This window comes from Poecilia mexicana, unplaced genomic scaffold (genome assembly GCF_051168715.1).
Source record: "Poecilia mexicana isolate PSO_F unplaced genomic scaffold, ASM5116871v1 scaffold_9, whole genome shotgun sequence".
Lineage (NCBI taxonomy): Eukaryota > Metazoa > Chordata > Actinopteri > Cyprinodontiformes > Poeciliidae > Poecilia > Poecilia mexicana.
Genome location: NW_028263378.1, coordinates 33,869,020 through 33,891,618, shown reverse-complemented (window position 1 = coordinate 33,891,618; position 22,599 = coordinate 33,869,020). Strand labels below are relative to the sequence as shown.

Sequence of the window (22,599 nt, the reverse complement as noted above, 5' to 3'; positions counted from 1 at the left end):
ACCAAACGCAAAGCTGTAACCTGGAGGGTGGGGTGGGGGAGGGGGGGTAAAATCCTGTTTATAGTTTTCCAGACAATACTGGAACACAAATAACTAAAGATTTTTTTTTGTACTGTTGTAACCATTAAACAATCTCCCCTTCAGTTCAACCATATAAGTGGAGACACATTGTTGATGTTACCATTATAAAATAACTTGTAATTAAGTATTGGCAAAGATCAATGTAATATCCACAGGTGGTGGAGCGTTGTTGTTAGCAGCCGCTTAAAGTAACTAAAAAAATACACTTTTAATGTAACTTAGTTATTTTCCAAATCAAGTAATCAGTAATCTAATTAAGTTACTTTTTCAAGGAGTAATCAGTAATCCGACTAACGATACTTTTTCAAAGCAACTATGCCATCACTGGCTACACGTGATGCAATACAAATCAAATCAGTCAATGCTGACGTTAAATAAAAACTCCAAATAATAAAATACAAGCAGAGATCAGTGAGGATAAATCACAACTAGCCTGACATGAAACCATGGCGACAAGTCAACAGTCTGACCTCTTTGAGCCGATGTTCTTTCTCTGCTACTATGTGCTGAATCATCATAGCTACGGAATATACCCAGGATATCACCATGCAGAGGGGCATCATGTGCTCAATCACAAACAGGAAACTAAAGGGAACAGAAAGGAGACAACCATTAGACCACACTTCATTGCAAATGCAGAGTTTTCATTTCATAAGAGCAAAACTAAAAAGTTTCAAAAACTATGGAAGAATTTTACTGCCGAGAGCACACATTTTCAGTCTGGAAGCAGGAGTTCATGGCTTTCTTCTCAAAACTTATAATGCTTCTAGTGAGAACGTCTGCTCTCTTTCAAATATTTATTGTGCTTTCTCAAATCATTCTCGCACTCAAAACTTGTCTCTGTTTGGATCAAATCTCCGCCCGCAAACACCTCTGCTCACTTGCAAATTCTTTTCTGCTCTCTCAAAGCAAAAAGTACCATCACCTGGCGACCTCTCAGCCAATGGAATGAAAGCAAGTACACCTCACTGCAGTAAACAGAAAAGAGCAGGAACGGACCACTGGCAGTCTCATACCTTATTTGGAAATCCGGAATTGAAGGGGGCGCTATTTCCTATATTATCCGTGGTCTCCTGCTTTTATTTTCTTTTGAAATCTGTGACATATCTTTATTTTTATGAAGGAGTTTCACTCTCAGCATGTATTTAAACTTGTCTCTTATTTTCTTCAGCACAGCTCACAATTCTTAGCAAATTCTGTAGTTTTCTGTGTACTTCTAAATCTGCTCCTTAGTTGCATCTTTAGGGTCTACTACTGCCTCTATTGGTGTGGGGGTGGTAACACAACTAATATAACTACAGTATATCACTAAATTAGAATAGCACAGTCTTCATCATTTACTATTAATTCCAGGATTATTGGCACCGTAAAAAATAAATTCTCTACTAAAAGACCATAATTTTTTAGTTTCTTGATGATGTAGAGCTAATTAAATGACATAAACAAGACCTTTGTATATTATAAACAATCAATTATAAGAGGAATAAAAGAAATAAGGAGACATGAAAAGCAACATGATCAACTATAACAAAATACTATTTATAATGTGTACATAAGAAAGTTAATTGAGCAAAAGTCAATAATGAACAAACGCATTAGGTTCACAGAAGAAAAACAAATCTGGTTGTTACAACCAGATTTGTTGAACAGATACAAGGAAAAATTCACATTTTTGCTTTTACGGTGCCATATTAGTCTGAGAGAATTTCTGTTGGTAGAGTCTTATACATAGTAAAAAAAATAATATGAAACACTATTTAATCTATCAAGGTGGAAATTTTCCTGAGACTCCAAAACAATAAAATAAAATACATTTCTATGAATGTATTTTATTACAATATCAACAATTTATTCATAGAGTAAAACACTTAGCATGCTATAGGTAAATGTTAAGTTTGGTTAAGAATAATTATTACACCATCAATAATTTACGACAGTTGTTGCTTGAAATGAATCAAGATTTATGTAAACTGAAAGAGTGGTTTAATATTAACAAATTGTCACTAAATTTAGATAAAACAAAGTTTATGTTGTTCAGTAAGTGTAAAGAGAAGAGTGGTTTAATAATAAAAATTGATAATATGACTGTGGAGAGAGTGACTGAAATTCGGTTTTTGGAAGTACTGATTCAAAACAAGATCTGTTGGAAACCTCATATAAAATATGTCCAATCTAAAATTGTAAGAATTATTGCAGTTCTTGCTAATGCTAGAAAATATTTAAACTCCTCTGCCCTATACATTCTGTACTGCTCACTTATTTTACCTTACCTAAGTTACTGTGTGGAAATTTGGGGCAACACTTACAGAACGTTACTACAACCATTATGCACATTACAGAAAAGAGCCATTCGTTTAGTTCATAAGGTTGATTTTTACTGTCATACCCACAATCTATTTATAGATTCTTATTTATTGAAATTCACTGATTTAGTAGAGTTTCAAACTGCACAGATCATGTTTAAAGTCAGAAACAAAATATTGCCAGAAAAGATTCAACAATTATTTTCCGATTAAAACTTTAGGTATGATGTCATCAAGTAGGTGGCAGGTTGGTGCAGGTGTGGGTAAATATATAAAGGTATGTAAATAGCTGTGTATTATGCATATAAGCAGATGGGTGTGTATATGGGTGTATGTACGTATATATGTTTGTATATGTAAATATGTATATATGTATGTGTACAAATGTGTATGTGTGTGTATGCAGTATTTTCATCTGGCTGAGGAAATTTTATTACACTTATTATTTCCTTTGTCAGAAAGGATATTGGACATTGAAAATACTGTGATACATTACAGCTGGAAAAGGGGTATGATTACATAAGTTATACTTCATCATACTCCTTTTCAGACTCATAATCACCGATGTGATGTGTTTTTAAGAAATATATTATGTACTTTGTGTTGTTTACACTGTCGGTGAAAGGTTTGTCTGAAATAAACTAAACTAAACTAAAAAGTGACTTCTAAGCGATGTTCTTAGTTGCCAGAGGAACACAGCAACACCTTCATGAGCTCAGAGGTTCAAACTGATGAAAAACAATGGATGCTCTCTGCTAAAATATTTCTTGATGTCTTCCATGTTCGTTTAGCAAACATTTGAGACAGAGTTGTTTTTGGGTTCACCACTATTTACCTGCTATTTTATCTGCCATTAAAAGTATTCTTAAAGGTTTATCTGTTAGTCTGCAGCTCATGTGACCAAACGAGCCGAGGAGATGAAAAGTGAAAACACTCAACATTGTCTTGTACACAACCTCTGGTTGAGTAACCCCAAGATCACCATGTCTTCTTAAAAGACAGAGTCTCAGTGAACAGTTTTTAAGAATATAGTCAGTTTTTTCTGCAAAGTTGAACTGTCCAGGAATTATTTAAAATTTACCAGAGTTTCAACAGGTTGGCCTTCGAGAGAAACTGGAACCACTTTGAGGTCTTGTTTAGGTCATTTAATTAACTCTACATCTTTAAGAAAATGAAAAAATAATAAATAATAAAGACCTTGTGGTATTTTCATTTAGTAATGTAATTATACTACTTGTGTTACCACTCCCACGCCACTAGAGGCAGTAGTAGACACAAAAAGATGCAACTAAGGAACAGATTTAGAAATATGCAGAAAGTTACAGAATTTGTTAAAAACTGTGAGCTGCGCTGAAGTAAATAAAAGAGATAAGTTCAAATACAGAGTGGAACTCTTTCCTAAAGGTGAAGATATATCACAGATTTCAAAAGAAAATAAAAACGGGAGACTGTGGATGATATAGGGAATAGCGCCCCCTTCACTTCTAGAGTGCAATGGCCCCATTTCCAAATAAGGTATGAGACTGATAGCGGTCCGTCCCCACCCCTTTCTGTTTGCTGCATCGAGGTCCTTCTCTATGAAAGTATTATCATGGATGAGTTTGTTTCCTTCTCGTGGGTGTGCCTCTGGCTATGTATCTGTCTAGATAGATGGATATCTATCTACATCGATCTACAGATAGGAACAATCTAGATATATAGATAGATATTACTATAAAAATCAACAGCCATTATTTTGAAAGCATGCCATGAATCTTTAAAGTGTAACCTACCTCTGAAAGCTAAACCCCGCCCATGGCAAATTTGGAAAAATTCCAGCAAATGTGGCAGAGCCAAGAGACATGGCTGAGTGAGGGAATGAGCAGAGGGATGGGTGGGGGTGTGCTCAGGACAAAAGAAGAGCTGCTGTCAACGTTTCTACCTCATCACTGTGTTTATCAATTTTTCTAGCGTCCTCTAGTGACTTCCTTTTTTTTTTCTTTCAAATCAATGACTAATAATAAACTTAGCGACTGTTATTTTGTGATGTCGGAGACTTTTATGGCAACAGCGCTCTGCAGCTCGCATACAGCTTGCCTGTCCTGAGTGAGCAGCAAGAGCGTCCATTAGCCTCCATCAGCTTCCTCAGCACTGCAGCCAGTCTGACACAGTTATCCATTCAACACCATACAACAGTCAGAGCAGAGCAGACCCATTTCACTCTGTCTCCACATTGCAATAGAATTGTGCCGCTGAGGGTGGCAGCAGGTTGGAGTAGCTTAGACTTAGACCTATTTTATTGTCATTGCACACGGAAGTGAAGCACAGACTTTAGCTCAGCATTGAATATGATCATCCCCCAGGATCTGGTATGCAAACTGATCTGCTGGGCCTCAATACTCCACTGTGCAACTGGCTGTTGGACTTCCTCACCGACAGAACCCAGTTTGTCCATGTGGTTAACACTGTGATTAAGACCTCCAGTGTCATTTCTTTGAACACTGGCTCCCCCCAGGGCTGTGTCTTGGATACCCCCTGCTGTTTACCCTGATGACCCAGAGCAAACCACATCCTCTCTGACTCATAATAATGATTATTTTATTTATTTAGCAATATCTTATTATAACATTATATAGCATTTTCAAGCATTCTCAGACAGTCTTAGTGATGGCCAGTGGGAGGCAACTATTTGCCTCCCATTTGTGCTGTAGAACATAATGCACTGTTTTACAGCACATCCTATGGAATCTCCTGCCAGACGCCAACCAGATGAACAGACCATGGAGAGAATGAGTAGAATCAGAGAGGATCTAGTTTGCTCTGGGTCATCAGGGTAAACAGCAGGGGGCTCAAGACACAGCCCTGGGGGGAGCCAGTGTTCAAAGAAATGACACTGGTGTGGCAGATACAATGTATATATTTCACACCAGAATGTATGCTCTTATTGTGAAGGGAAGAGGGCAAGGTGAAGAAGACACCAACGGTTTTCCTCCGTTCTATTTTTGGTTTTGGTTGGAAGTTAGCTAAGTTGGCGATAGTGAATGAGGAGTTTGCAAACATGGAGCTCCAAAAGTCCATGAGCATCTCCCTTACACATGGTTCCCAAGGCAGACATGGGTTGGCGACCCTGTGGGGATTTTCGACGCCTTAACAACGCAACCAGTAACAACAGATACCCAATTCCTCACATTCACGACTTTTCTGCCCGCCTGGTTGGAGCAGCTGTTTTCTCTAAGGTGGACTTGGTGCGAGGCTACCATCACACCAAGTTCCAGGCTACAAGGTTCCAGTGCATCCCTTAGATGTACCCAAAACCGCAGTTATCATTCCTTTTAGACTTTTTGAAATTTTACCGATGCCCTTCAGTCTTAAAGGCGTAGCACAGGGTTTCCAGCGGCTTATGGATTTGGTCCTGCAGGGTATGCCATTTTTGTTCGTCTACTTGGACAATATATTGGTGGTTAGTCCCTCTGCGGAAGAACACATCAACTGTTTGTTCGGCTCAGTGAGCACAGCCTGATGGTGAACCCAGCTAAATGCCAACTTGGTCTGCCTGCTGTTGAGTTCCTGGGACACAGAGTGTCTTCTCATGGGGCAGTTCCCCTACCTGCAAAGGTTGAAGCTGTTTCAGCTTTTCCCCACCCTCCCTCAGTGAAGCAGTTTGTGAGACTGAAGGACTGTGTGTCTAACCAGGTGGTCAGCAACACAGGAGCACCACAGGGCACTGAACGTTCTCCATTCCTATTCACTCTCTACACTTCAGACTTCCAGGAAAAGTCTGACTGCCGTCATTAACAGAAATACTCTGATGATGCTGCAGTTGTTGGGTGTATAAGAGATGGACAAGGGACTAAGTACAGTCCGAGTACAGGTGGACTGCTTTGTGTCATGGTGTAGAAATAATCATCTCATCTTAAATGTGAACAAAACAAAGAAGATGATTGTTGATTTCAGAAGGAACGGGGCTAAATCAAACCCTATTTCCATAATGGGAGAAGAAGTGGAGGTGTTTGAGGAATAAAAATATCTCAGTGTTCGCCTTGACAACAGACTGGACTGGAGACTTAACAGTGAAGTATCTATAAGAAGGAACAGAGCGAACTACATTTCTTGAGGAAGCTAAGATTCTTCAAGGTTTGCACCAAGATGTTGCAGATCTTCTATAAGTCTGTTGTTGAGAGTGTCACCTCTTCTGCTGTCATCTGTTGGGGCAGCAGCATCAGAACCAGGGACGTAAAATGGCTCAACAGCCTGAACAAGAAGGCTGGATTTGTTCTGGGGGCGACTGTGGAACCTTGTGAGATGATGATCCAAAGAAGGATTCGTGATAGGATCAAGAAAATTATGGACAACCCTGACCATCCTCTTCATTAGACTGTCTTGGGAAGGCAGAGTATCTTCAGTAAGAGGCTTCTTCAGATTTACTCATACAGATCGCTGCAGGAGATCTTTCCTGTCAACAGCCATCACAATCTGCATCTTGAAGAATAAATGAGTTACAATATTTAATTTAATTTGCCTTTGATATTAATAAAGTATTTTTGAATTGAACTGATTTGAAATCATACATTTGAAAAGCTGAATAACACTATCAATCAATAATCACCAGTTGCACCCCTTGCAAATTCTGGCTTGCCATCAGGCGGCTGGGGGAACAGAGGAGGGGAGCGAGAGAGCACTGTGCTTTTATACCTGAACCAGGGATGTGATGAAGTTGTACCAAGGTGTACCACTGAAAGGTAGTGAGACACTTTTAGGGAAAATAATGCCGAACTAAACAAATTGCACAAACGTCAAAATTCACACAAACATAAAGATAGAACCCTAAATAACCTATTTAGACAGTTTATCAGGGGAAAAAAAAAGCTGTTTTAGGGGTTAGTTTCACTTTTAGTTGTGCCACAGAGCAGAAAGCTGACATTGTTGCTTCCTGTATCAGTGGGTGGCGCAGAAAAGCAGGTGTTACCATATGTGTTGTATTACAATCGATAGCCACACAGGCACAACTCCTAAAACAGGGGTCTGCAACCTGCAGCTCCTGAGCCACATGCGGCTCTTTGGCACCTTGTACTGTGGCTCTTAAAAACAAATTAGACAAGTTTTTGATCACGATACCAATAAGAAAAAGTGGTATTATGATCAAACTTTTTTTTTTTTTTTTTTGCAGTTGTAGACAAACTTCATTTTGTAGTGGCGGTGGTAAAAGTGGCTATTTTAATTTAGAAAGATGCTGACCCCTGCACTATAAGGAAAGAAACTCACCCAGTATAACATTTTCATTCTTTTGGCTGAGAAGTTGCCAGGTGACAGTACATCTTGTTTGGAGAGAGAGCAGATAAAATTTGCAAGTGAGCAGAGAGGTTTGCGAGCAGACATGTGATCTGAGCAGAGAGAAGTTTAGAGAGTGAGGAGAACGATTTGCGAAAAAAATGTGAATATTTGAAAGAAAGTGTTGAGTACAAAGACATGAAGTCCTGCTTTCAGACTGAAAATGTGTACTCTTGACTTATGTCATTAAAAGTCCCCATAAAACACACTCCCATATTTTTATTTAGATAAAAGATATGTAAATCTAAAGATTATTTGTTTCTGTCTGGGATAATTAGCCTTATAAGAGCCACAACAAATAGTATAGAAAGTACATTAGTGCTAGGTTGACATAAAAACACACTACTTACTCATCTCTGGTGTAACATGGGTAGGGGAACATCTGGACATAGTTACCGGGTTCCACCACATCGTGACCCACAAATGTGTTGATTATGGCTCTCTCTATCATATCTAAAGGAAAACATGAAAGAGAGACACTAACCTTAGGAGAAAAACGACAACTTGAGGATAAATCTGTTTTTATTTGTCAGTGTGTGATTTCAATCTCTATGCTCATATTTGAATACAGGAGGCTGCAAATACTGCCTTGTAAGAAGCTTATTTTGGTCATGTTGTAATATTTACAACAAAATATGAACTGATGCGTATGGTTAGCTTTGAAATAATGAAACTAGTGTAAACCTTTATATTTTTCTCATGATAACATTTCCAGGCAAAGAGAAAATATTATTTTAATTTCTCTCCAATTCAAATAAATGTACAAAGAAGAAATGGGCCTGCAGTGTCTGGATGAAGACTGTGCATTGTTCTTTTCTCTCCCTCTGCTTCCTGCAGAAAAGTCGACCTGTCAAGGAAAAGTGCTTCTGCCGCCGCTGGCTCAGGCATCTCTCCACAGCTGCTTCCAGCTCACTTTGCACACTGGTAAGCATTTTCTGCCTATAAATGCTGGTCTTTGCAAACCAAAGAAAACAATACATTTGACCTGACTAATGCGCAGATCTAGGCCTTGATTTATGGCCCAGCCTCAGACAGCAGCACGTTGCCTCTGTATACAAAGTCCATCAATGAAAAGCATTTGGGCAATTTATGACTTGTAAAAAAATGCTGTTCTTAACCTGAGCTCATCCATGACTTGTCTGAGCTTCAATATGAACACAGTTTTGCCCGTGATGGCAGTCGAAGCTCTGACACTTCATCACTCACATCTGCACATCTAAGCAGACTGAAAAACTAGTACCAATCAGGAGCATCAAAAGACTTACCCTGAATCCACACAAAACCATAGAGGAAGTAGAATTTCCCACCGGTGTTGGGCCCAGGTCGCCAGTAGGCTCTTCTGATTTCATTAGTTTTCTCTGTGAAGCTGGAGTTCTGTCTTATTTTGTACAGAACATGAGGTGGCAAAGAACCATCCTTGTTAGTCTGAAAAATCACACCTGGTAACAGAAAAACATGTAGAACATCAAAAGTCCATCATCACTGTGATGGCGACTGAATGACCCCAAATTAGGGCTGGGGGATATGAGGAAAATCTAATATCCTGATATATTTTTGCTATATCACGATAGACGATATATATCAGGGTATTCTTAAATGAGCTCCAATGTTATTTTAAACTCTTGCAGCATGATGTCACCCACACAAGTTCCTGCCCCCATTTGTCTACTAGACTTAAATGTAAGCTCATATAAAAAGTGATGCAGTAGTTTGCTATGAACTGTCTACACACTATGACTACATAACAAGGTGAGAAATAAGTTTTAACTAAGAAAAAAATAGCAAGGGACAGAGAAGTAGGCCAGTTATGCTTGACTTTGACAAACTTAACATATAGATGTGCTGTGGAATAAGGTGCGTTTTGGTTCAGCTTAAAAATAAAAAAGGCGACCTACACACAAACTGACAGATCATCAGTGTTTACATGAGCTAATTAGCCACCCTGTGTTAGCATGCTTAATAGCAGTGGTGGCTAATCTACCAAAGTCAGCAATGTTACCTCCTTTTGTTCGACATCCTCCATATAAAATCCAAACCACTGCCAAATTATTGATCGAGCGCCGTTTCTCTTTGGAACTAGACTAGTTCATCTGATTCCTCTTCAGTTACTGTCTCATTCACAGCTCAAACTCTTGCCATCACCATGTTGTTTATTTTCTCCTCACAGCGTGATTGGTAGAACATTTTCAGGTTGGGAGGGGCTAGTGATGCATTCATAGGGTGTCAGATAAACTATGCTCAGTGAATTTGACAGCGAAAGTTTATTATTTGAACAACAATTTATACTCGATAGCTGCAATATGCCATTTTAACTATCGTAAATTGAAAATATTGCGATACATCGAGTATGCTCGATATATCGCCCAGCCCTACCCCAAATGTTCCCAATCTCCAACGAATACATGGACAAAACATAGCTTTATAAAAATAACTATGTTCTCCATTTATTTGTGTTCACAGAAACAATGTAGACTAAAATTCTTGGCTGTCATGCATTATAATATTTTTCAGTTTTTTGATTGAGAAAAAGGATTTGTGGTCATGAGGTGACAAAATGTCAAAAGGTGTAAATATTTTAGTAAGGCATTGCAGGTAGAAAGGAGCAACTCACTGGCAAACACAGAAACATTGTCCTGGTAGGCCTGGTTCAGGGTGTAGTTGACTATGCTGTCCTCATCAGGGAAGCCTTTGAACACATCAACACTGACCTGGAAACATGGGGAAAAATATTTGTCCACAGCAAAATGGATTTAGACTGTTACAAACTATGCCTCAGTTAATATAAGTCATATTGGTTATTGATACTGATCTTGTTGTGTCAAGTCATTTGACTATGGACAAACATCCATTTGTCCATAGTCTGTGAGGACTGAATACTTTTAACCCTAGGCTTAAAACTACATTTTTGATAAAGCCTAGAGCCACTTAGCTAAGTTACCCTGAGATATCTTTGTAGTTATGCCTCCATAGGCATAATTGACCACTTCTTGCTCTGCTACTTTCTCCTCCTCCTCTTTGCTGTTAATTCAATCTTTAACAATCTTTAACAGAAACTGGCTCATGCTAAGCCAGTTTCTGGTCCCAGGTTCTGCTGAAAGTTTCTTTCTGTCATAGAAGAGATTTTCCTTTCCATTGAATAAATGACTTGATGTTTTTCCTTAGATAGAAAAACAATTTTAACTAATGTGAATAAACTGGAGTTGAGTCATGTTTAATAACTGTAAGACTGGATTGAATTGCCTTTTGTGTTTTGTAAAGTGGCTTAAGATGATGTGTTGTGAATTGGAACTATATAAAGACTTTTGGAGTTGAATTTTGTCAACTGTTTTCTATGAGCAGAGTTCAACCTAGTCTTTAGTCAAATACAGACATTTATCATTTTCAGCCTTGGAAAGCAGCAGTTCAGAGTCAGAGGAAACTCCTGCGTCAAAAAAATTTATCAACTCACAAAATATTCAGTCAAAAGCAAATTAACTAACCGAAATGCTATTCAGATGCTACTCAGATATCATGTCATAGGTTTTAGGTTTAAACTTACAATAATAGTCAACATCCACACCAATTGATCCCTGGAGTGCTGACCTTTGACATGAAACGTATCCAGCCGCAGGCAGCGTTGTCGATTGTGTCTAGCTGCTCCAGCAGGGTGGAGGTGTTGGGTAGCGTGTAGTTTCCCATCATCAGCGCCTGCATCAGCTCGCTGTCGCTGCCGTTCAGCAGCTCCGGCTGCTGCTGCAGCTCTGAGGACAGCTGGACAAAGACAGGAGGGATGAAATGACCCAATCAAAGCTGGATCCAAATACAGCACAATACACAAGTATTCACAGTCTCTACACTTTTCATATTTTGTCACGTTTCAATCAGAAACATCAGTGGGATTTAGTTTTAATTAGCAGACCAACACAAAAAATGCAGAATAGAGAAGTAGGCTGAAACAGCTGGTGTCCTCTTTCAGCTTGTTCCCTCAGGAAAAGTCAGAGCCTGAGGGACTTTTTCTGTGTCCTCTGTGGAGGACACAGAGGTCCTCTGTGTCCTCCATCCTTCATCACCACATCTATCCACCTCCTTTCTGGCTTCCTGCCCTGTGACTTCAACCTCAGCATCCTTTAATCAATATCATCATTGTCTCTGAACATGTCTACACTGTGTCAGTCAGGCCTCTCTGACGTCCTAATTCCAGATCCCATCATCCTTGTCGCTCCCAAACAGAACCTGAACACCTTGAGCTTTGCAGCTGCCAGTTCTGCCTCATTGGTAACGTCTCAAAACCATACATAGCTGCTCTCACCACTGTACATCTTTCCTTTCATTCTTGCTGTCACACTTTTATCACACCTGACTCTTTTCTTCATCCAATCAGACCTGCTTGCACATGCTTCTTTGCCTCTTTTCCACATTCTCCTTTGTTCTGGACCAATCACCCTAAAATCTTAAAGTTTCTACCTTTTAACTTCTTCTTGCTATAACGTCCCTGTTCCACTTGTGCCCCTCTCATTTACACTCAGGCATTCTGTCTAGCTGCAGCTATTTTTCATTCTTGTACATGTGCCCTGCTCTCACTGCAGATCATCTGCAAACATCATAAATCATGGAGACTCCTGCTACTGGATTTCAATTACAATTACTCTAAATGGAACCAATTATGGATGGATGGCACAATTTTCTGAATTTTATTTTAATAAAAATATTGACAACCCTGTATCTTTTTCTTAAACTTACCAGTGTATGGAGCTAAAACAGTTTCAAAATTCACAAATGCACAGAACAAAATCCACAAATGCAAAAGATCCACAAATGCACAGAACAAGATTCACACTTACGAGCTCCTTCTGGCCTGTCAGTTGCACTGCATTTGTGTGTGAATTTTGAGACTCCCCCGCAGTGTTGTAGTACTCGAGAACGGTCTTGGTCTCGATACCGGTCTCGAGACCATTTTTTGATGGTCTCGGTCTCGTCTCGGACTCGACCGCATTTGGTCTCGGTCTTGTCTCGGACGCTGAGGACTCGGCATTTTATTTCAAGACCAGTCGAGACCGCAACTGTGAAAATATCACTAAACATACAGCATACTATCTAGTTTATTTGTTAACATCTTTGTTTTCAGTGGATGCAAAACGCACCGATTAAAATCCAAGCAATAACTTGCCAAATGCGTGTTTCTGTTTCTCTCCCCTCCCCCTCCCCACCTTTCACTCGCACGCGGCGCTCTGAGACAGGCGCAGTGGTTTCCTCTCAGCGGCATAAGATGTTTAATCGTGGGTAATATCATAGCGCTGCATAAATAATAAGAAATCCGATGGCCACAGCTAACTCAACATCCAGGCAGTTTCACAGACGGTGGGGACAACGTCTTACTTTTTTTGTCTCTTAGAAAAGTAGCTCAAAGAAAGGTAAGCTCCGTTGACGTGATGTTAGCAAAGCTAGCTGTACAGAGACACATAAGCATTTGTGATGAAAAAAGTTGTCACTCACTGCGCTGAATTATTGTGCGGAGGTGTTGACTGACTTGTCGCATATATGGGACAACGCTGTGTCCAAAAGTCTGCAATATAGTGATGTGACATTCAGGAACAGTACGATTCATCTGCTCGTCTCTGTACTTATTAGAAAGGACTGGAGTGTCACTGAGAGTCGTTCTATGGACTCTTTGCACCTCAGCTTCCGCGTTTGGGGAAAAGTGGCTCGATTGTTTCCGATCTATTGAAAATTGCCTTTTACAATAGGTGCTTTCAGGGCTTGGCCAAGGTTTGTACATCGATCCGAAGCCCCAACAAGTAAGCTGGAGAAAGGTTTTAAGATGTATGCCTCGTTATACATTTAGTGATACGAAGGTGAGTTTTACTTAAACTTTGTGGCTAACATTAACCTTAGCTTATGCTAGTAGGCAATATTCTCGGACACTGTTCTTGTAAAAATGTGCTATTTAAGTATCTAAACATTCTAACGGACAATATTTTTACCTAATTTTCAAGTATATTGTGTGTTTATTGTCGTTAGTGTCAGACTAACGGGGAGGTTACGGTTCGGGCTTTTTACTTCCGAAGCACGACGAAGCACAACAAGCCTCATAGCTTGACAGTAGCGCAGCTCTGGTGTCAGAGATCTGGTTCAGCTGTTCAGGTTCAAAGTTGCTGCTTTTAGAAAAATATAACCGTGTTGCTTCATGTCTCCGTGTTATTTTGTTTTATTACCTTTGCATGTTTCTTGTGAAGAGCTCAGGACGGTGTTTACAGCAGTATGTACAGGCGGATCAGTTGCTTGGCTGTCTGGCTCTGGTCTGCTCTCTCGTTCCCATATACTCGCTTTTTCAGGCTGAATACAGAAGTGATTCCATGGAAATAACTCAGGGAGGCTCCTTTATTTATCATCCGTATCCCTGGTATTTTTAGGCTGATCCGGAGTGAAGTGAAGGCTGCAAACTTTGTGTTGTGCAGCGTTAGCTTTAACTGGTAGTGACAAATATTTACAAGCCACCATCTTCTTAATTCAGGATTGCTTGGAAATTAATGAAAACTTAAAAGCTCATTATATTAGGAAGACAACGTTCATAGTATTGCATTTTTTGCATCTGAAATACGACTTAGTCTTTTCTACCAGTCATGGTAACTCAAAACGGAAACAAGTGAGCCGCATTAGCTCCTGGAGATGTAACGTCAACGCCATGGGTGAAAAGAGCCCATTAGATTACCATACGCTGTCAGAATAGCATACATGCAGTGAGTACCATGCCTGCGCATTAAGAAGTCCGACAGTCAGAGGAGTTGTCAGCTCACCATACACAACAAGTTACGATGAAAATAAGTAATTAAATTGTTTTCCATGATAACTATGTAGATATACATGCATTGTTTTTTCAAATTGTATTTAAAGCAGGGTCTGGCTGCAGCTGGAGTCAGCTACAACACACGCCTGTGTAAAACTCATTAACCTACTTAACCGCTAAGTCAGGATGCCATACAACTGTTAATAAAGTGTATAATGATCTACGTCATGATTCTATGTTGCTAATTAAATAAAATATAGTAAAGACGTGTCTGACAGATATAGCCGTGGGTTTGTGCTAAGCGTATGACGATCTGACAGCATATGCTGACCTGACAGAACACTCTTCTTTGTTATTGTAATCCCCTGCGTACACTGCAGCAGCTATCATTATTTTATTTAATTATGTACATTGATATTTTTTAATTAACAAATAAATAAAACAAGAACGAAAGAGCACACAGAGCATGCACATTGCTCTTTGATTGTTTTCGGTCAAAGTGGCAGCTGTAATGGTAGTCTGACAAGGTGTCAGACTACCTGGTTTCATGTAGTGGGAGAGAGGGTGAGAACAGTCATGGTGAGCGTCTTGTGATTGGTTACTTCTTGCTTGTTGCTCCTTGGTCAGTGTTCATAGTTGAGAGTTATTTACCGTCAGGGCATTACCTCAATTGCTATGTTTAATGGTGCAGACAGTGGTGGTTTCTGACATGAGCAACATGGACAAACACCCATGGCGTTATCTTTTTAAGGATGGCACGAGACCACCGCGGATTGTAGCACAGAGATGGAAGCAAAATTAATATTGATTAATTTTATTAAGTATTTAATATCTAGGTGTTTTTATGTGAATATGGATCTTTCAGATCAATTTGAGAAGTAATTTTGATCATATTTCACATTTTATAGTATCATGTAGCGTGGGGCGCTGGTCTTGGTCTTGACTTGGTCTCGGACCCTAAAAGTCTTGGTCTTGTCTTGGTCTTGTGTTAGGTGGTCTTGAACACAACACCCCGACTTCTCACAATTCAGTCTTTTTTTTTTTTTAATAAATGGTCTAGCTGATTGGGTGATCAGCAACCAATCAGATAGCTTCCTTGTTTCAGCCAATCATATGAACGGAGCCCCACATTGGGGTAACTTATTTTTCAGCCAATCACATTAACCCATTCCAGCAGCGCTGTAGCTTTGATGAAGCACCTCCTCAGCCTGGCTTCTGGCAGCGACAGAGGAGCGGAAAGTGAAATATCTAATATATTAGCTATTTATTTCCATGTTATCGTTATTAATGTCAATCGATTTAATTGTGCAACTATCATCACAGCTAGCGATCTTCAGCACACCTAACTCCCATATTAGCGCATCAGCAGAGCTCTGGTGACTAAGATATGCTACCGAGCTATGCTAGCACTGCTGCATGCTAATAGCATCAGGCTAGCGTCTTTCTACATAGCCGAATTTATTCCAGATAATAATAGGCTTTGTATATTATGAATCCTTATAAAGCCCTGGTCCTTAAATGAAAAATTATCATAGCAGTGTAATAATTCACTTAGATCACGCTTTTCAAAAACACACAGTGCTGTTTTTATTTTATTTATCCTACCAGGCTGAACATGTTATCGATCAATATCCTGCACTCTCTCCGTCCTTCGCCCCACTTAGAGTTCATGGGTGTGTACATCCCTGAATATAATTTAAGAAATCAACTAACAGCAAGTGATTAAAATAAAATATTTATATCTTTGTGTCCTTTAGGAATCTTTGAGGCATGAAATCCTTCAGACTGTGAGAACGGCTCCTACATCCTGTGAAAGAACCTGATCCACCAGTACTCTGTCCTCCATGGATCATCAATGTACATTGTAAAGGTCACATCTCTATCCAAACTATACCAGTGACTTTGAGTAGGAAATAGATTATCTCTATGCAATTCCAGCTTGTTGCAGCTGATGACTTCACAAAAGTAAACTATGAACCAATGATCCTTAAATCTATGCCTTGAGGGCTGGAGTCCTGCAGCTTTTAGATGAGTCTCTGCTTCAACACACCTGATTTTATTTCAGAAGAGAGATTGACTGGAAGATGATGACATGTGACCCTACACAACATGCAACGTTCCAAACCAGAACATGTGGAGCTCAACACCAAGTCCTGGTGAAAGTCCTACAGGTTTTGGAAACAGCTGGGAGCTTCAACTTGAAGAAGCACCTTCACTGGGTCACACAGCACATCTGATGACACTATGCAAGAGAAAAATTGTAGTGATTAATCCATAAAATTGTATATAGAAGTCAGTGTTGTAGTACTCGAGATCGGTCTTGGTCTCGAGACCATTTTTTGATGGTCTCAGTCTCGTCTCGGACTCGATCACATTTGGTCTTGATCTTGTCTCGGTCTCGGGCGCTGAGGACTCGGCATTTTATTTCAAGACCAGTCAAGACTGCAACTGTGAAAATATCACTAAACATACAGAACATACAGCATACTACTATCCAGTTTATTTGTTAACGTCTTTGTTTTCAGTGGATGCAAAACGCACCGATTAAAATCCAAGCAATAACGTGAGTTGCCAATTACGTGTTTCTGTTACTCCCTCCTCCCCCCAATCTTTCACTCGCACGTGGTGCTCCAAGACATGCGCAGTGGTTTTCTCTCAGGGGCAGAAGATGTCTGTAATAGAATAACGCTACATAAATCATAAAAAATCCAGTGGCCACAGCTAACTCAGCAAAGCTCCGCTTTCACAGACAGTGGGGACAACGTCTAACTTTTTTTGTCTCTTAGAAAAGTAGCTCAGAGAAAGGTAAGCTACGTTGATGTGATGTTAGCAAAGCTAGATGTATAGAGACACATAAGCATTGTGATGAAAAAAAGTTGTCACTCACTGCGCTGAATTATTGTGCAGAGATGTTGACTGACTTGTCGCATATATGGGACAACGCTATGTCCAAAAGTCTGCAATATAGTGATGTGACATTCAGGAACAGTACGATTCATCTGCTCGTCTCTTTACTTAGATAGGACTGGAGTCCTGAGAGTCGTTCTATGAGATTAGAACGACTCTTCTGCATACATGTCAGAATAGCATACGTGCAGTGAGTACCATACCTGTGCATGCGCATTAAGAAGTCCGACAGTCAGAGGAGTTGTCAGTTCACCATACGCAACAAGTTATGACAAAAATAAGTCATTAAATTGTTTTCCATGATAACTATATAGATATACATGTGTTGTCGTGGTTTCAAAGTGTATTTAAAGCAAGGTCTGGCTGCAGTTGCAGTCAACTACAACACACGCCCGTGTAAACCTACTTAACCGCCAAGTCAGGATGACATACAACTGTTAATAAAGTGTATGATGATCTACGTCATGATTCTATGTTGCTAATTAAATAAAATTATATGGTAATGACATGTCTGACAGATATAGCCATGAGTTTGTACTTAGCGTATGACGATCTGACAGTGTATGCTGACCTGACAGAACACTCTTCTTTGTTCTTCTAATCCTCTGCATACACTGCAGGAGCTATCATTATTTTATTTAATTATGTACATTGATATTTTTTAATTAACAAATAAAACACAAGAACAAAAGAGCATGCACATTGCTCTTTGATTGTTTTCGTTCAAAGTGGCAGCTGTAATGGTAATCTGCCATGGTGTCAGACTACCTGGCTTCATGGAGCAGGAGAGAGGGTGAGAACAGTCACGGTGAGCGCCTTGTGTGTGGTTACTTCTTGCTTGTTGCTCCTTGGTCACTGTTCATAGTTGAGCGTCAGGGCATTACCTAAATTGCTGTTTAATGGTGCAGACAGTGGTGGTTTCTGACATGAGCAACATGGACAAACACCCAGGGTGTTATCTTTTTAGGGATGGCACGAGACCACCGCGGATCGTAGCACAGAGATGGAAGCAAAGCAGAATAAAAAGTTTGTTCTGCTTTTAATATTGGTTAAATGTATTAAGTATTTAATATCTAGTTGTTTTTATGGGAATATGGATCTTTCAGATCAATTTGAGAAGTAATTTTGATCATATTTCACATTTTATCGTATCATGTAGCATGGGGTGCTGGTCTTGGTCTTGACTTGGTCTCGGACCCTAAAAGTCTTGGTCTTGTCTCGGTCTCGATACACTCTGGTCTTGGTCTCGTCTTGGTCTTGTGTTAGGTGGTCTTGAACACAACACTGATAGAAGTAGATCTTTCAAAAAGTCTGAAGTAATGATTGTCTCAAATTCATATGCATACTTCAACAAATCCAGTTTCAAGATTGAGATAATCCAGTAAAGATGACATCATCAATGCTGCTGTTTAAACATGGGTTTCAAATATAAGACAGATCAACCTGCTTCTAGGCCTGTCGAGATAAACGATAAATCAATTAATCCCATGATAAATTAAACCTATCGACTTAATTTTAATTATCGGCTTTATCGTCTCTTCCTGTCTTTTTTCCTTTCTGTTGATGACACTGAATGAAAAAAGTCTCGCCTCCGGTGCTCTCCACTGACCCTCCCTTCCTCATTTCCTTAGTGTAATGTCCAGCGCACACTACAAGAGTTTTTGGCCGACTGTCGGCCCATTTTTAAAATCCTAAGAGACCACACATTAGCCGACAGAAATCCTAGGTATAATGGTTTGATTGGGTTCTCGTGCCGTGTGGTGTCCAGCCACCTGGGCACAAAATAATGGCTACAAGTCCAGTTAATTTATTTTAAAACCAGACATTAATCAATGCTTTACTATAATCTACCTGTGACCCATGTGGCTAGAGTCAGCGTAAAGTCTTGACTGAATGAAAATCATTATAACCTATTTTTGTCACATTAACGAAGAACAGCTGAAAAGTTACCAGGATTATCAACTGCTGTAGCAATTTGGCTCCAGCTCCTCCCCTTGTCATTTCTATCTTCTTTGCACGAAATGTTGAATAAATATTAATGTTGTTTCCACATATTATCTTCAATGTCCACTGGACTTCGGGTTGCGCCTGTCAGCTGTTTGGGATTTCCCTCGTAATTTCCCATCAGAAAGCACAAGGAGAATCCGCGCTTTCTGATTGGCTACCTGTCACATTCAACAGGCTGCATTAAGCTCCCAGTCGGGGAAAACCCCTGATTTAGATCACGAGGATCTAAATCACACTACATGATGATCGGTTATGAAATCACCAGTGAGAATCTTAGATCGACCAACGTTCTAAGATTGTCGTAAATGGGAAATGGGGGCAAAAAAATCATGAAGTGTGAACTACAGGAAATCGCATGCATTATTAGTCATTTCCATGAAATGAGTGTCAAAAGGTCTTAAAACAATATTATCATTTATCGCAATAATTTTTTTAGACAATTAATCGCTCAGCAAAATTTGTTATCGTGACAGGCCTACCTGCTACACAGCAAAATAACAGTGCTACCTGCTAGTTTATAATGTTGATTTTTTTAATACCATGAAATATAAATTGAAATATGTTCATATTTATTATGTATTGATGCTGGTTCTAGTTTGTGGGGTTATACTAATACCCACCAGTGCATGCGCACATGCAAGGTTGTGATGTTAGGTTCTATTATCTAGGTTACCATTAAACATAACCGAATGGTCAACATCGGTGTTCAGATCACTCCTTCATGTAAAGTATTAGACAAGAACCCGAATATATTACATAAACAATGTATGAATTATCATCCACCAGTTTTCTGAATTTTTTTTCTCAGTTGGGCTTTACTGATAAATGTCAAAGACTCACAATCGCAGAGCAAAGACGAAACATCACCGACTGACAATAAAACAGTAAAGGCCAGCTCCCGCTAACAATAAATTTAAAGTAATGTACATCAATGTGTATTTTCGAAATGGATACATATTTTTGCATATTATGCTTTATATGATAAGTTAAGAAGAAATCACTGTGTGTTTTTGAAAAGCGTGATCTAAGTGAATTATTACACTGCTATGATAATTTTTCATTTAAGGACCAGGGCTTTATAAGGATTCATAATATACAAAGCCTATTATTATCTGGAATAAATTCAGCTATGTAGAAAGACGCTAGCCTGATGCTATTAGCATGCAGCAGTGCTAGCATAGCTCGGTAGCATATCTTAGTCACCAGAGCTCTGCTGATGCGCTAATATAGGAGTTAGGTGTGCTGAAGATCGCTAGCTGTGATGATAGTTGCACAATTAAATCGATTGACATTAATAACGATAACATGGAAATAAATAGCTAATATATTAGATATTTCACTTTCCGCTCCTCTGTCGCTGCCAGAAGCCAGGCTGAGGAGGTGCTTCATCAAAGCTACAGCGCTGCTGGAATGGGTTAATTTGATTGGCTGAAAAATAAGTTACCCCAATGTGGGGCTCCGTTCATATGATTGGCTGAAACAAGGAAGCTATCTGATTGGTTGCTGATCACCCAATCAGCTAGACCATTTATTAAAAAAAAAAAAAAAGACTGAATTGTGAGAAGTCGGGGGAGTCTCAAAATTCACACACAAATGCAGTGCAACTGACAGGCCAGAAGGAGCTCGTAAGTGTGAATCTTGTTCTGTGCATTTGTGGATCTTTTGCATTTGTGAATTTTGTTCTGTGCATTTGTGAATTTTGAAACCGTTTTAGCTCCATACCAATGTGCTACTTTGTGTTGGTGTGTCCAAAGCAAAGCAATCCCACTAAAATACTTTAGAGTCTCAGGTTGTAACACAGTAAAAAAATGAGAATGTTCAACAGGTGAAAACATTTCTGTACAACTTAGCAGCACTGTGTACCTGCTGAAGCCACAGCAGATGGCTCTGCAGGCGGCCCTCCTCCAGAAAGGTCCTGAGCTGGGCAGAGATGTTCAGCCACACCCGGGTGTAGTGAGTCACATTCCCAACAAACGCAAACGTCTCATTCGCCTCGGATTGAAAAGAGAACAAAGTCAACTATATTGACTTTTACACTATGTCCTTTCTAAAACTCTCATCTACAAACGTTGCCGAGTTCTCCAGTCTGCTTGGTCAGAGGCCTAAGGAGTCAATTCTCAACCAAACCAGAGTTAAAAGAATTAAACTCTGCCCAGAAAGTTTTTTACTGAATCTTGATTATATCAAGATGCAGAATTATTCGAATCCTCTGTTCAGAGCTCTCTGATTGGTTCAGAGCTCTCTGATTGGTTCAGAGCTCTCTGATTGGTTCAGAGCTCTCTGATCTGTGGAACTGAATGCCAAACATGTCAGATATGGACTGGGATATGCTGTGAGTAATTCTATATAACATGCTCCATACCAGCTGCCTACTTACCTTCTGAATCACTTTGTCCACCTGAGAGCCAATGGGGGAGTAGAGGATCTTGGGATTTGTAGTCATCAGGTGAACGAGGAGGCCCAGGTTCCTTTGTTCTTTGCTGGTGAATCCCAGTGAGCTCATATTCCCCTGCTTCAGCGCCTCTGGCTCAATGATCCTGAAATAAAAGTAAGTCATCATCAAAGTCTTCTACTGAATCACAGAAAATCACTTTTCTGTCTTTTACATTAAAACCAGCTGTTACTACGGCTACTATTCAGTTTCCTACCTTATACATGAGTCTGCTGTTTATTCCAAGACCTTGTTGCTCCTCTACACTCATGATACAAAATAGTAGCAATAGGTCAAATATACATGGAAATGTTCCACTGGCTTTCAGCCCTTTTGGCGTACTTTGACAGAGCTATGCATGTAGCAACAGGCTACAATCCTATCTTCTGTTTTGTCCTCAGAGCTTCTCCAGAACTCCATCCTGATCAGAGTGAGATTGTGTTCCAAGTCTATGAGTCTAGAAGTACATGATGACAGGGCAGCTTAAGCAGCTGCTTAGTTCATTTATGCCATGGTCCGGATGTAAATGTGATCAGCGTTACATGGTGTTAGATCCACTAGCTGATGACTTACTTTGGATTTATCAGAAGGGCAAATAACTGATATTTATTTTAATTGTATTTTTTTATTTGTTGTTTTAGGATTCTAGTTGTGAGTTTAGGAATTGTTGGCAATGTCTTCCAGTAACATAATTACCCAGTAATATTTTTACATTTCCTGTCAACTTAACATATTTAATACAAAAACACAGTGGGTTGCTGGCGGACCGCCTCCATGCCCCGACCACCAGGCTTAGCAAG

At 39.6% G+C, this 22,599-nt stretch overlaps 1 protein-coding gene across 2 annotated transcripts in view; it reads right to left on the bottom strand.

The window, feature by feature from the left end:
• abca2 (ATP binding cassette subfamily A member 2) overlaps window positions 1-22,599 on the bottom strand; it is a 142,322-nt gene that overhangs the window by 62,059 nt on the left and 57,664 nt on the right. For both annotated transcript variants that reach the window (XM_088009186.1, XM_088009187.1), the window contains exons 10-16: window positions 21,746-21,905; window positions 21,232-21,360; window positions 11,274-11,441; window positions 10,303-10,399; window positions 8,957-9,130; window positions 8,042-8,144; window positions 552-666 (exon numbers count right to left, since the gene is read on the bottom strand). In XM_088009186.1, coding sequence (XP_087865312.1) covers window positions 552-666; window positions 8,042-8,144; window positions 8,957-9,130; window positions 10,303-10,399; window positions 11,274-11,441; window positions 21,232-21,360; window positions 21,746-21,905 — 946 coding nt within the window. The remainder of the gene's footprint in view (window positions 1-551; window positions 667-8,041; window positions 8,145-8,956; window positions 9,131-10,302; window positions 10,400-11,273; window positions 11,442-21,231; window positions 21,361-21,745; window positions 21,906-22,599) is intronic.